The 14988-nt window shown below is 41.4% G+C and overlaps 1 protein-coding gene across 4 annotated transcripts in view; it reads left to right on the top strand.

Moving 5' to 3' along the window:
• srgap2 (SLIT-ROBO Rho GTPase activating protein 2) overlaps positions 1–14988 on the top strand; it is a 63241-nt gene that overhangs the window by 42598 nt on the left and 5655 nt on the right. For 2 of the 4 annotated variants that reach the window (XM_028002289.1, XM_028002291.1), the window contains exons 4-19: positions 813–875; positions 2086–2301; positions 2593–2721; positions 5273–5494; positions 5599–5700; positions 5806–6003; positions 7318–7402; positions 7930–7957; positions 8189–8219; positions 8875–8935; positions 9674–9751; positions 9851–9985; positions 10064–10169; positions 12588–12812; positions 13894–13973; positions 14226–14424. In XM_028002289.1, coding sequence (XP_027858090.1) covers positions 813–875; positions 2086–2301; positions 2593–2721; positions 5273–5494; positions 5599–5700; positions 5806–6003; positions 7318–7402; positions 7930–7957; positions 8189–8219; positions 8875–8935; positions 9674–9751; positions 9851–9985; positions 10064–10169; positions 12588–12812; positions 13894–13973; positions 14226–14424 — 1958 coding nt within the window. The other 2 variants (XM_028002290.1, XM_028002292.1) reach the window with 2 other exon arrangements.

Genomic DNA, 14988 nt, shown 5'->3' with positions numbered 1-14988 from the left:
CCGACTTGTAGCACATCAAAGTCCAATATGCTTGCTCAGAAAGACCGGTGATAGCTGTGGTAATAAGCAACTTAAATGTACGCTGAACTGCATCTCTTTGGTTTCTCAGTGGTTGAAAATGTAAATGCAGGTAAAATCTTCATTTGCCTGCACTGCTAACTCTAGTTGCCTTAGTTGCTGAGAACAGCAATTAGCAAATTTCACTGGCTTTTCGGCATGTATGTATTGGGTGTGACATCATTCCAAGATCCAAGTTCCAGTTTTCGAAGTAAATGAACCACATTATCCCTCCATAACCTCAGCTGAATGTCCCCACATATGACATTTAGTTGAGCTAACAGACTTATCGGGACTTTTTTTTTGGTCCACTTCCATTTCGCTTGAACTTTGTCATGCAGTTTGCCCTCGCAGCAAAATATTTTGCATAATTGTCTGCACTATAAAAGGCTTGAGGAGTTTACATTCTGCGCGTGTTATCTTTCTATTCCAGCCTTAAAGACAGGAAGTGTCATACGGTGTCCGCTCTGTGAAGCTCACTGAGACAAATCTGTGTTGTTGGGCTATAAAATAAAAATGAACTAAGCTGACCTTCATCCCTCTCTATGCACCAGCAGTAAAACCAGCATGGGGGAAACCATGAATATGTCCTCAATTGATTTGTTGCTTATTTACCTGGGTTTGACACATTTCTGTCCATGCTAGATAGTCTATTTAATCTTAGATAGATGGACATTTGTTTTGCAGACTATGTTATTGTATCACTTAGACTTAGAGCACTTTGTCCACATAGCCTATATTTTTTCTCTTTTCAGAGCAAAGAGGTTGGAGTACAGCTGCAGGAAGACCTGATGAAAGTCCTCAATGAACTTTACACGGTAGGAAAACCGCTCTGGGCTGTCATCACACATGATGTACTCTGTTTGTGTTAGGATTAGAAATCTCTTCCTTAGAGGTGGTCATTGATGCTAAAACAGCGTTATTTTGACCTTTTATTTTAATGTCACCACACAGAACTAAAGTATTTTACAAAGGTTATCATCAGCACCAATATATGATGTGGCCAAGCCTGGCTATTAAGATTCTGAGTCTCAATACCACCTGATGTTACTTATAATTTGGTGACATAGTTAAATATTTTTTACAACTCTTTGATTTTTTTAAATCTCTTTAAGCTGACACTGAGGACAATCTCCTTCTTGACAAAATATAAACAAAACTGGAGTGGCGTAAAGTTTTAGTGGCTGTAGGATTTCTCTTTTGCCATTTCTCTCTCTAGTGCTGGTTTTAGTTGTATTTACCCAGAATGCCACGTTTTGTGGTCAGCTTCCTGCTTTTGCAGTGATCTCCGGTGCACTTGCATTCACATATGCATTCGAACTGCGCCAGAGTTCATTTCAACTGAACTGAGACAAGAGTAGTTTTTTTTTTTTTTGGTCAGCATCAGAGTTTGGTTGCGCATTCACACTTCCCAAAATGAACCGGACTTTCCAGGCATACAAAAACTAGAGTTTGATGAAAGTGGACTAAATAGGACTGGTGGGAATGCACCCTATTAAAGGATCACATCTCTAAAATACATTGTTGTTTTATATGTCTTCCATATCACAATGGCTATCATAATAAACATTTCATACTCTAATCCTCACTCTCATTTTAGTTTTTGGGGGGGTTTTGCATTATAATATCCAAATGGCCCATGATACTACCAATTGACTGAGGCAAACAGAGGGTATTTCTGGCTTTACTCTAAAACACGCGACATATCTTTAGGTCTGCCAGACCCAGAAAGGCAAATCTTATTCTATAATTATAGTGTATAGCAAGAGATAGAAATAGATCTGGTTTGAGTGACGCTCACATGTATGCCCACGCACTGGAAACTGTGTTTGTCTGCTGTTTGAGGGGCTGAGGCTCTGAGCAGAACTGTGTAATGACAGCTCTGGTGGTGGTCAATGAAATACAGCTAACACTGCACATAAATGCTCACTTCAACTGTTTTAGCTCTTCAATGCAAGCTCATAGCTCAGGAGGGGCGAAAACACGCCGTCATGCTCATCGATTAAAGCGTCAGACTCCTGCTCACAGGTGATGAAGACATACCACATGTACAACACCGACAGCATCAATGCCGAGTCCAAGCTGAAAGAGGCGGAGAAGCAGGAGGAGAAGCAGATGGGACGCTCCAGTCGACAGGAAGACAAGCAGACCCCGCGCTCCCCCGACACGCTGGGCAACATCAGGACCGAAGAGAGAGTCGTCCGCCGTTCCAGTGTGAAAAAAATCGAGAAGATGAAGGAGAAGGTAAGTGGGTCGGGGTGGGGCGGACGGGGGTCACACAGGCATGTCTGCGTCTCATGAATGATTTATAGCTGCGCGACAGGCTTACTGCTAACCTTGCCAAAGCGGCAGCTTGTCAGAGTAACAAGGGTCTACACCTATTATCCCCTTTAATCAATACTGAGGCGTTTCACTTTAACACCTATTACCCCCAGTCGTTCCTCCACACATCCTGTCATCAGCATTCCCCTTTTTACTGATTCTTTTTTACAATTCTCGGTTTTCCGCTTCTTTTTTTCTTCTTCTTCTTATCAGAGACAGGCTAAGTACACGGAGAACAAACTGAAGGCCATCAAGGCCAGGAATGAGTACCTACTGGCGCTGGAGGCCACCAACAGCTGCGTCTTCAAATATTACATCCATGACCTCTCCGACATTATTGATGTGAGTATAAACACGCTGTTACCCTGTGATGCGAGCTGGTGTCTGAGGACGTTGCCGGCTCTGTGTGTGTCCTTTGTTGTCCGTTTTGAGCTCGCGGTTTCCTCTGGGTTCGTCTCTTCACATTAGCTTCAGCGTCTCTAATGAAGACTGCAAAGCGGCCGGCCTATGTCCCCGTGTCCCTTTTTGTTTCAACAATTTTATGGTAACAGCTTCTATGTTAGGATTTATGTGCTGTATTTTCTGCCCTGAGCTGAACCACAGAGCACCAGAGAACAGATGTGCCACAAACGCGTTTATGAAGGCTTAGAGAAACGGTAATGGTTTATGGTTTACTGGGTAAATGCTCTAAAGGAGGCATCCAGTTGTTTAGTTTTACAGCATATATTTAATATAATGTTGACATAAAAGGTTTTGAAACAGACTCGGCTTCGTAGACCACTGCAGCTGCACAAGAAAGGTGTCCTAGACAGCCTGGAAAAGTCTGGGATTTAATTTAATTCTTTGGAAAATATGGGGGGAAAATTCTACCTCCTGACTTAATTCTGTATTTATTATCCAAACATTATTCTTTCCTTGGATCCTCATAGACTTTCTTTTTCTGTCCTATTTCCTTGTTCTTTCTTTTTTCTTACTTCCTTGCCACTTCTGTTTTTACCTTCTATCTTTGTGACCTATCTCCTGTCTTTCTGTTTGTTTCTTCTTTATTTCTCGTATTTTTCTTTTGTTTTTGCCTTGCTTTCTTTCTTTCTCCTCTTTGTATACCTACTCCTTCCCGTGTGTGTGTGATTCACCTTTGTTGCTCCTCGGTGTGATGCATGAGAGACTGCAGCAGAGGTAGTCATAGAGCCAAATTGGTGTGAGCGTGTCATGTGGATGGCAGCATGTACAGCACACCGCTCTAATGAACAACGCTGTTAGCACTCAGTGGATGCTGGCTTAGTGTGTGTAGGCATATGCCAGGGCGCGGAGCTGCATTTTCTTATTTGTGTGTGTTTATTTTGCTACACCTTGCTTTGTAGCTTATGTCTGAAAAAGTCTTCCACAAACTGGTGAAGGGCGGAGCAAAGAGTAATTCTTAGGGTTATCCATCCATCCATCTTCTGTACACCCTTGTCGGGGTCGGGAGGTGCTGGTGTCTATCTCCAGCTAACTTTTCAGGCGAGAGGCAGGTTCACCCTGGACAGGTCACCAGTCTGTCGCAGGGCAACACAGAGACAGACAGGACACACAACCATGCACACACACTCACACCTAGGGAGAATTTAGAGAGACCAATTTACTTGACAGTCATGTTTTGGACTGTGGGAGGAAGCCGGAGAACCTGGAGAGAACCCATGCATGCACATGAAGAACATGCAAACTCCATGCAGAAAGACCCCGGGCCGGGAATCGAACCCAGGACCTTCTTGATGCAAGGCAACAGTGCTACCAACTGTGCCACTGTGCAGCCTTCTCAAGGATATCTTAATTACAATTTGTGCCACTTGTCAAAAAGTCACAGAGCAAAATGAACAGGGGCTACACTTTAAAAAAGGCGATTTTAAAACCATGAGATCACGATAATTTACTGAACAGCATTTTTCCCATATAAAGTGACATTTTTACTTTACATAAAACAAATGATTTTCTTATCAGAGGAATAAAGCAGCTTACCAAGAGACACCGGAAACAGAAATGTATCCAGGTTGGTGAAAACCGTAGCTCAGTCTGAAGAAAAGTAACCTCACATCATAAAGCTTCCACCATATTTTACATAGAAATGGGTAGTTTGTAGGTAGAAGGAGGACCGTTTTTTTTTAGATATTTAACATGTCGTTGTCCACAGGATGCTGCTGCTACTACCATGTTTCAGCATGTGGATGGTGTGTTTATTGTGACCTGCAGCATTAGGTTTAGTTGATATATTGATCGATTTTTATCATGAAGGCTGATCTGAAAGTCAATTTGAACCAAGCCAGGCTGTATTTTTGCTAGCTAGCTCATCCAAATCTTAAAACGTGGTCAGAAATACCTTCCATGTCCTCAGTGGGCCAGTGTTACTGTATATTGCTGCTGTCAGCAGTGTAATGCATGTTGTCACAAAGCCTCAATTATCTCAGCTTGTTTACTAGAAAATAACGAGTGTTCACTGAACTCAAATGGGCTTCACGTCCACAGGCCATTTGGGAGTTTGTTTGGGAGAACTGCATCTTAAAGCCACTCATCTAAAACCTGCAGTGACTGCAGTGGGTCAGAGGAGGAGGTTTAATGAATGTTTGTTGCATGTTGTTGAACAAGTGGCACATATTATAGCTATTCTGAAGAGAAAAGGGCAAAAGTGTCTGGATGAGTGGGTAGTGTCTATATTTATCTATGGTACAATAAATGTGCAAAAGTGAAGATGAGTGTATCTGATTGTTGCATAACAGAATACTATTTTATCCCAACTTTCTTGTTTCATCATGTCTCTCGCCGTCTTTTTTTTTTTTTCTTAGCTCTCCGCGAAACTAAGATAAGACTACTTGTTACATGTCATTCTAAGTATTTATCTTTATCTGCATGCACGTGACAGTGCTGCGACCTGGGCTACCATGCCAGCCTGCATCGAGCCCTGAGGACCTACCTGTCCGCGGAGCAGAACGTAGAGACGTCTAAACACACGGGTTTGGAAACACTGGAAGGAGCGGCAGAGAGCCTGGAGCCCAACGGGGACAAGCAAAAACTGATGGAGACCTACAACAACGTCTTCTGCCCACCAGCCCGATTTGATTTTCAGTCCCACATGGGGGACACGGTATGGATCGTTTTCTTCTTTCTATTGTGTCAAAGTGAGAGAATTTCTTTTTAAAAGGCAGCGGTATGCTTACCTGTGTGTGTGTGTATGTTTTTTTTTTTTAGATGGGAATGATGTGTGCACAACAGCCACTGGAAGTGGACCTCCATCAGAGGTGTCAGTCGCTGCAGTCGCGCCTCTCCACTCTTAAGATCGAGAATGAAGAGGTCAGGAAGTGTTTTTGCTTTTCTTATCATGTTTCTTCTTTTGTTTCTTAGCTACAAGTTTAAATAAAAAAAAAAATAAAAAAAATTCTTCTCACCGTCCACCAGGTGAAGAAGACCATGGAGGCCACTATGTCCACCATCCAGGACATGGTGACGGTGGAGGACTACGACGTCTCCGAGTGCTTCCACCACAGCAACAGCATGGAGTCGGTGAAGTCCACGTTCAGCGAGTCGTATCTGAGCAAACCGAGCCTGGCCAAGCGGCGTGCCAATCAGCAGGAGACCGAGCAGTTTTACTTCACGGTCAGTGGAGCGGATTGAGGAACAGGCCTGATCTCGACCTGGTCCAGCAGTTCTTATCAATTAACATAAATATCACCAATAGAAAATTACTTATGCAAAGCTTCTACTGAATTGAAACTGGGATTTTTATAGCTGGTCTGATCAATGTTTATAAATCTGAAGGCATTTTCTCTATATAATCAAACTTTCTGGGTCATAGAAACATTTCATTATACAAGCTTTGAGTTGATGACAAGATGCCTCAAAAGTGTCCTATGGTGAAAAAGAAGCAAATCAGTTTCCTCAAAAAACACCAAAATATAAAAGTGGACTGGAACTCACTGAGCATTTTTTGTACTTGGATTGCACCAACAAGAGCAAACCTGCATTACAACACTACTTTGTCTTATTTGAAATCAGGACCACAGCACCATAGTTCCTCCACCATGCTTTCACTGGGCATGATGTTCTTTTCCACATACAAACCGTTTGTTTCACGTCAGACTACAAAATGATTTTGTCAATTAATCAGATTTTCTGTTTTTGAGGATTTCATTTTTGGAAAATCTGGATTTTTTTTCACCAATGCCCCCCTTGGGTTTCCATAGTTCATGTCAGCCCTCCTAAAGACTGCCATCTTGTTTGTTGTGTTTTACAGCTGTATTTATTTGGAGTTTGAATTCAGACCACCTCACAGATGGGATGATGGGAATAAAAGCCAGTTTTTGAAAATATTTTCTATCTTTTGTCATTTCAGTGCACGTTTACATGTAAAGCTACTCTTGTGGACATTTCCTGATTTATAAGGAACAACAGATATCCATGTGACTTGGAATCACGTTTCCCTGTGTGCGTTTTAAAAAAAACTTATCCCAAATAATGTCTCTAAATGATCCAGTTGTGAGTTACTATTTGACATTCTTCGAGGTTTAGACACCTGAAGAATGCTAACATTTTAAACAGATGCATCTTGTGTCTGTGCTGCCCCTCTCCCACTTGTTGCTGATTCAAAGATGGATACTGCACTTTTCCTCTCTTTCAAAAAAAAGACTAAATCTTCTTCCTTTGTGAAATTTTGTCTGGTTGAATTACTTTGACTTTAGTTTTCAAATGAGAGCAATGAGATCACTTCCTGCAGGTTTGTTTAAAATGTTTGAAATTCTGGTATCTATACTCAAGCTTATAATACAGTACCATCATTTCATGTCAGCCCATGCTAAGTTTTGATGTTGTTTTTTTTTTAACCATGGAAACTCTCAGTAGCGATGTAACCACCGATCGACATAACCACCAGCTCTGGTGACCCCGGCATTTGTGCGTTTGGATGTTTTATAGAAGCTAAAGGAGTTTCTGGAAGGCAGGAGTCTGATCACCAAACTGGAGGCCAAGCATGACTTAATCCAGAAGACCCTGGGAGAGAGTGAGTGTCCTTCATACCTTTTGCATATTGTCCTTTTTTCCAGTCGCGTGGGTCCGGTATAGGGCCCACCCCCCTGCCTTCTTCCACACCTCCAGCAAACTGAAGAGAGCTGGGGAGATCAGAGGGATGGGGATTGGAGTGGGGACACATCAGGGTCACAGCAGTGAAGCAGAATGAGTTTAATATATCTAATAATCACAAGCTGTGTGCGAGTCAAAGGGAAGGTCACAGCAGCACTGACCATATGTGGATGCAGCTGTGTTCTCCAACATGTCTGTTTGGGGTGTGTTCCTCCTGGTCACACGTGTCAGTTTCCACAGCCTCAGAAACATCTTCTGCATTGTATCTGTGTGTGTGGCTTTAAAGGGGAACTTTGTCTCCCTGTTTTCATCTGAAGCCATTTCCTCATGGGTCTTGTTCCTGCTGTAACAGCCTATCTCTGTGTGTCTCTCTGCTGTCATAAACCCCCCTCCTCCCTCTTCCCCTCCCTTGCTTCTTCTTCTTCTTCCTGTTTCTCCCTCCTATAGGTCAGAAAACCGACTGTTGCCTTGCCAGGTAGGTGTGGCAAAGGAAGGAAATATGCTCTCGCTCACACACACACTCACTCATAAATGTGCATATGCATCGCAGCCAGTGGTCTTTGTGGTCGTTTATAGACGTTCTCAAATGTATTTGTGTGTCTGTTAGGACAAATAGAGCATTACAAGAGCTGTGCATATAAATAGACTTTCTCTGGTGACATAATGACAGAGTGCTGTTACCTCTTTTTCTTTTTTCCCTCTATAGTGGAAGGAGAAATTCAACCTTGCGGAAGCAGGTAATTATCTGAGTCAGGGTGTTTGTGTCTCTACTTTTAACTCAGCCCTCATCTTTTCTCAGGAAAATCCAACATCCGCAGGGTGAACTGGCGCAACTCGCATACATAAACCATTATCCATATATATGGGGGCTTTCCTGTGGCTAAATGATCAAAGGAAACTTCAGAAGTGGAGAAACACATGTTTGTAGCGCCCCCTTGTGGCACTACTTGGGTTATGTTTGACATAAACTCACTCCTTATAGAGAAATCAGTTTATTTCCTAATCTTAAAATAAATCTTCAACAAATAAATTGCATTTGTGTTGACATTGAACTGGCTACCAATCTCATACAGTATAATTTGTAGCCAAACCTCACCAGATTTCTGAAAAAAAAAAAAAAGAAAAACGAGACAAAGGGAAATTGAAAAGTGTGGTTTCCTAGCAACAGCTGCACCCATCATGTCTTCCTTATGTCTGATATGTTTTACCTCCTAAATTGGTCCATCTTTGCAAATTGATGTGCAAGCATGTATTATGCATGGGAAAAAATGCGTGTGTGTGCGTGTGCATGGGGGTGTGCATGTGTGTGTGTGTGTGTGTACATATTTTTTCTACCAATTTCCTGTAGCAGCTTTAATTTACCACAGGTCATTTCTAATTTCTCTATTTTAGGATTCAGGTGAAGCCATTCCGCTGATGGTCGAGAGCTGCATCCGCTTCATCAGTCGCCATGGTGAGGAAATCCTCCCTGTTAGGTGATAGGTTCAGCCCCAGCTTTTTGATTCAGTGATTGGTTGTTGATTTTTTTTTCTCTCATGTGAAGAGTTGGATTGGTTGAGATTTGACTGAATCAAAACATTTTCTGTGTACTTTTTATCGTAAAACTACAAAAGACAAAAGAGAAAAATCCAGTTTAGGCATCGACTGCTATGAGATTCTTACAGTATGTAGAGGAAATACCACTGTTGAATACTAAAAACAAAACAAAAATGTTAATGTGATGGTAAATAAATGTAGTGCTGTGGCTGCCCTTGTTGTTCATGTCTGAAAATGTTTCCAAGCAGTAAAATTGATCCATCTTTCAGCCTAGTTACTGGCACTTTGCGGTGTGTAGTTCTGTGTTACACAAGTGCAAAAACATTTAACTTTAGAACATCATTAACTTGATAAAAGGGAAAAGTGCCACTCCTTTAGTTTTTACACTCTGACTGATTTGAGTTTTGTCCAAGTAGCCACATTTGACTCTATTATATGTCATTGACAGACAGTCTGCAGTAACAGACTATGGACTTAAACACCAGAGAAAACTCCAGTTACTCATAATTATTATTATTATAAAAAAGACATTTAAATCACAGAAATAATAGTTTTAAAAATTATTTTTTTTAAACCATAATTTTTTTTAAATCTCAGTATTCCTACAGAAAGCTTAGGAACTACAAGGATAACCTTTATGTGTGCTTCTGGGTAGGTCTGCGGCATGAGGGCATCTTCAGGGTGTCTGGATCGCAGGTGGAGGTCAATGACATCAAGAATGCCTTTGAGAGAGGTAACATTACAATCGAAAGTGAGACGTTGCCTCAAACATGTTGTTTTTGGTTTGATTTGTTACATTTCCTCTGTTTCCTTCCTCTTCGTCCCCATGTAGGCGAGGACCCTCTGGCAGGGGACCAGAATGACCATGACATGGACTCTATTGCTGGAGTCCTGAAGCTCTACTTTAGAGGCCTGGAGCACGCCCTCTTTCCTAAAGAAGTCTTCCATGACCTCATATCCTGTGTCTGTGAGTATCGCCACTTCAGCCTCCATACAGCAACCTCTTAGTCATCACTGATTTATTCATGTTGGGGTTATTTTCCAGCAATGGAGAGCCTCCAGGAGCGAGCGGTCCACATTAGAAAGGTTCTGCAAGGCCTGCCAAGTAAAACGCTCATCATCATGAGATACCTGTTCGCCTTCCTCAACCAGTGAGTAGCAGCACACTCAGAACCTGAATGTCTCCTGCATGAATTAGTGGCTGCGCATTACAAAATAAGCTGGACACATAAAAGCTGCTTAATATTAATGAGCTCTAAAATAATCCACAGTTAAATCACAACTGATACGTCCTACGGCTTAGTTTGTTGTGAGCTTATGTGCCACAAAGTTACCATTATAACTCCAGCAATGAAACCAATGTGTCTCGTTGGGTGGGTTTCCATTGTGCTTATCCTGAACCTTTATCCCCTTGGATTGAATTACTCTGAAACCTCAAACTCCCCTGGGCTGCGTGGCGGATGTTTTTCCTGCAGAAAAACTACAACTGATTATTTTGTCACAGAATCATATCTTATGTAAAGTTCTTCTATGCTGTATGTGGAGGTAAAGCTGTGCCAAATGTTACATTCATATCACAGATGCAGACATCTGCTTTCACTGAATTTGTGAGAAAGGAAAGATGAGCTAGATCTCTGATTGAGATTATCTCCACCGCCGTAACGGTTACTCTTTGAAACCAAATTAAAATCATTTTAAATTTTGTAGAAAGGTACTAAATTAAGTCTGAGTTATGTCTCTGGAGAGTTATGGTTGGTGCTGCAGCAAAATGTTTTTTTTTATAAGCAAGGGAAAAGATCATGTTAGTATAGCGACACTGCTACGTTGTGACACGTTGAACAATTATGACCTGTGTTTGTAGGAATGTTTTAATTTTGATTTTATTTGGCCGTATCTGGACTGGACTTCATGAATTCAGTTCATAAAATCCTGCATTCATGAAAACAATATTTGGTTTGACTGCCTCTGTATAAACTTTGAACAAATAGATTGACTAAATAGTTCTGCTTTTACCTGAGTGAAAACTGAGATTGTCAGAAATTGGCTTTATAGAAACAAAAGAAATTACACATCAATTAGGTGTTAGGGTGTTTAAGCAACCCTGTTAAGGTATCTGGAAACAGAAATGGCTCTTGTATTTTACATTTTGGTAGCTAAAGATCTTTCTGTCAACTTTGACCCTTTTGCACTGAGTTTTCCACAAATACCAGTTTATTTTTGGGTCTAACACCACATCTAAACTTCCTCTAACCCTTGTCACAGGTCAGTGTGGGCTGTCATGAAGCATTAAACTGCAAACACAGGAAACGAAAACTTTCCAGATTAATTATTACCTTAATTTCCTCTTTCAAATCAAGTTTATTTTCATAATTCATCGCAGCACACCATAGATCTTTTGCTTTGACATCAGCCACAAACCAAAGCTTCCCATCAAACAAATCCCAGTTGAAGCATTTAAAAGTATAAATTTTGCTTAGATGGTACAAAACATTTCTTACAGCATGTTTGGACACAGATGCTTGCATATGGAGAAAATCAATTTGTCACATTTTGACCTTGAAACCATGGCAGAGGCCTCATGCAAAGCAGAAGGCAGGTTTGGAGAGCTGAGGAGGGACCTGACATTTAAGCCTCCCGGGTAAACAAGCAGCTCATGTGGAGACAGTAAAGATTCCTCTGACTTGACTGATTTACTGTCATCCCTGTGTTCCTGTTTCTTCTCACTCCTTTAAGCACACATCACCACTTTGTTCTGGATCACCGCAGGAAGGGGTGTCCTTTTACCCGGGACAGTTAGTGACTCAGATAGTGGGATCCAAAGCTTTTCAGCAGGCTGGTTGTACTTGATCTTTTGTCTTTACTGCAACAGCTTAAAAGAAGTATTTATACTCGTATTTTATTGAGATTTTATGTAGATGGACACAAATTGTGCATAATTATAAAAGAAAGAAAATAATACAGTTTTATCGTCTTTTTTAACATATATTTTTGTACTTCACTACTCTGATACACCTTAATAAAATGTGGAGAAACCAATACCCTTCAGAAGACACAGAAGCAGTGTTTTTATTTTCTATACACATACAGCTGTTCTGTGAAGGCCTTAGAGGTTCTTTGGAAATTATTAGTGAAGAAACAGTGCCGCAAAGACAAAAATGTAGACTTTGAACAATGAATAATTCTCAGAAAGTTTTAGGAAAGCTTGAAAATTGCTGTTCGCTGAACCAGTCTGACTAAGCTTGAGCAGTTTTGCAAAAAAGAATGAGAAAAAAGTTTGTTCTGGTAGAGATAGACTTGCAGCTGGGATTTCAGTGAAACTTGTTTCTGCAAAGTATTCATTCAGGGTAGGTGATTACAAATGCAGATTTTTACTTGCATAAAACAAGGCGTACTTTTACCTCCACTTTGAGGTTACTTTGTGCTGGTTTAGAATATAAAACATCAATAAAACTTTGTGATAAAATATAAAAAAGTTCTAAATGTGCGAATATTGTTCCAGAGCATGTTGTCTATTTAAGACAGCGAAATAAAAATAATGTTAAACCTCTATGTTTTCTCCTTCCCCCCAGTCTGTCCCAGTACAGCGAGGAAAACATGATGGACCCCTACAACTTGGCCATCTGCTTCGGCCCGACCCTGATGTCTGTCCCTGAAGGCCACGACCAGGTCTCCTGCCAGGCTCACGTCAACGAACTCATTAAAACTATCATCATCCACCACGACAGCATCTTCCCAGGCCTGCAGGACCTGCCAGGCCCTATATACACAATCCCTGGAGCTGGTGACGACTTCTGGTGAGAGCAGGGATACAGTAAAAATATCAATGGCTACAGGCCCTGGGATGGTCTTTACAAGTCTTTTCAAATGGTTGTTGGAGATTTGGGAGGGAAAGAATTGTGGAGGGAGTGAAGGATTTATTTAAGGGCTGCCAGGGAGAGATTTAGAGCGGGGGCTACACAGATCCAGGGGGCCACGGGAATCAGCTTACTGTCCATCACATGGGAGATTAAAGCCCCACCTGACCACAGCAGGCAGCACACAACAGCGCAGGCAATGGTTAATTTTCAATCTCAATCTTGGAGCTTGTTATTGTCAGTCAGTCAATGTGAATGGGCTTAAATTATGTTATCACACCGGCAACACCTGGGATTTGTTGAACTTCTAGCTTTTGATTTCAGAATAAAAGGACACTCGTGATTTAATTTAATTTAGGGATAAAGCGACCTTTCACCTTCCTGTAACTAGATGTATGCCTAGGCCACTTGGATTTATTTTGGTTGGCTGACCATAGAATTATCAGAAAAGCCATCCTGAATGCTTTTGTCCCATTTTCCCAAGGCATCTTTAACTTTAACAAATATCCTTTATTATTGTGTGTGTGTGTGTGTTTTTTTTTTTTTTTTACTGTGTAACAAAGTGTAGAGGGGGAAAAAAACAAAACCTCATGTCAAAACTCATCAAACCTGACAAGTTGGTAACAAGAAAAATAATTTTAAAACATTACCATTTCTTAAAAAGCAGCCTTTTTAAGAAATGATTTTTCTGGAAAAATATGAACTACTGTGCCTTGGTAAATTATTAAAGAGCCTTAGATTTCATCACATTCTGCAACTTTGTTATTTGGGAATTTTATGTAAGAGTAAACTAAAACAAAGTAGCGCGCCACTGTGACACAGAAGGAAAATGAAAGATCCACATAACACTTTTTCAGATCTTTTTTTGATTTCTCCTCCACTTCACAAGTAAGCCTTCCTTTGGGTCAGTCTATCACACAAATAGAGTCCCAATAAAAGGATATAAATTCCTTTGCAAGGTGTTGAGACTGAAACCTTCACCTCCTTCTTGAACATCCTCTGTTGTGTGTGTCTGCTGCAGTGACAGTCTGCAGTGTGAGCCCCCCCTAGTGGAAGAGCCGGCACCTGACACCGTCTCAGTCAGCCACAACAGTGAAGACGGTGCGTACTTTCACTCTGTTTACTTCAACAAACCCTGTTCTGCTGCTCATTGACTATAATTTTGTCATCATAGCTCCCAACCTGCTTGCTTTAACCTATTAATAATGCATTTTTATCATCACTGTAAGGCAGCAGCACTAAACAGCTTTGCGCTCATGTGGCTCTCCACCCCTCTCTCTCTCTCTTTTTTCCCTTTGCACCCTGCTTTCTGCCGCTCCACCTGCCTCTGCTGACCCTCCCTCTGAATCTCAGGCACCTTGGCTGTTTCAGAGTCTGAACCGGTCGAAGCCATCGCCAAGTTCGACTACACGGGCCGCTCTGGTCGGGAGCTGACGTTCAAAAAGGGCGCCTCTCTCCTGCTGTTCCAGCGAGCCTCCGACGACTGGTGGGAGGGGCAGCACAACGGAGTGGACGGTCTGGTGCCGCACCAGTACATCACTATCCAAGAGACGTAAGATTTTTTCCGGCCTCGTGTCGACGGCTGTGTTATAGATGTTTGTTTTTCTTTCCATGTCTTCGTGAATGTTTCAGATATTTCTCTTGCAGGACAAAGAGCCCTCTGTCCAAAACCTAAACAGGGAAGAGGTCAAACACATGTTTGACATTTCTGACCAAACGTCAACAGTTCATGCACTGTTGGAAATCCCCGTTGCTAAGGAAGTTGGGCAGCAGTGATACAAGCTGCATGTGATTAGAGATCAGTTTCCTTCTCGGCTTAAGACAGGCAGACAGTAGTTTGTAACGTTTTCACAGTTGTGTCTAATCTGACCAAAAGAAAGGTTTTTATTTCCAGATTTTCTCTCTGATAAGTAAGAATACACAGTAACACAATATTGTTGTCCAGCTGTGGTGCAGTTCTTGTAGGATTTTGAAGATTACATTATGAAAGATGGACACCGTGCCTTGTAAAACTTTTAATACCCCTTTTAGTTTTCCACATTTTGTCATCTTACAACCAGAATCTTTAATATATTTTATATGAATACGACAAGGAAGAAAACAAAGAGGTACATCG

This window comes from Xiphophorus couchianus, chromosome 20 (genome assembly GCF_001444195.1).
Source record: "Xiphophorus couchianus chromosome 20, X_couchianus-1.0, whole genome shotgun sequence".
NCBI classification, from domain to species: Eukaryota; Metazoa; Chordata; class Actinopteri; order Cyprinodontiformes; family Poeciliidae; genus Xiphophorus; species Xiphophorus couchianus.
This window is presented reverse-complemented; position numbering and strand designations above follow the sequence as displayed.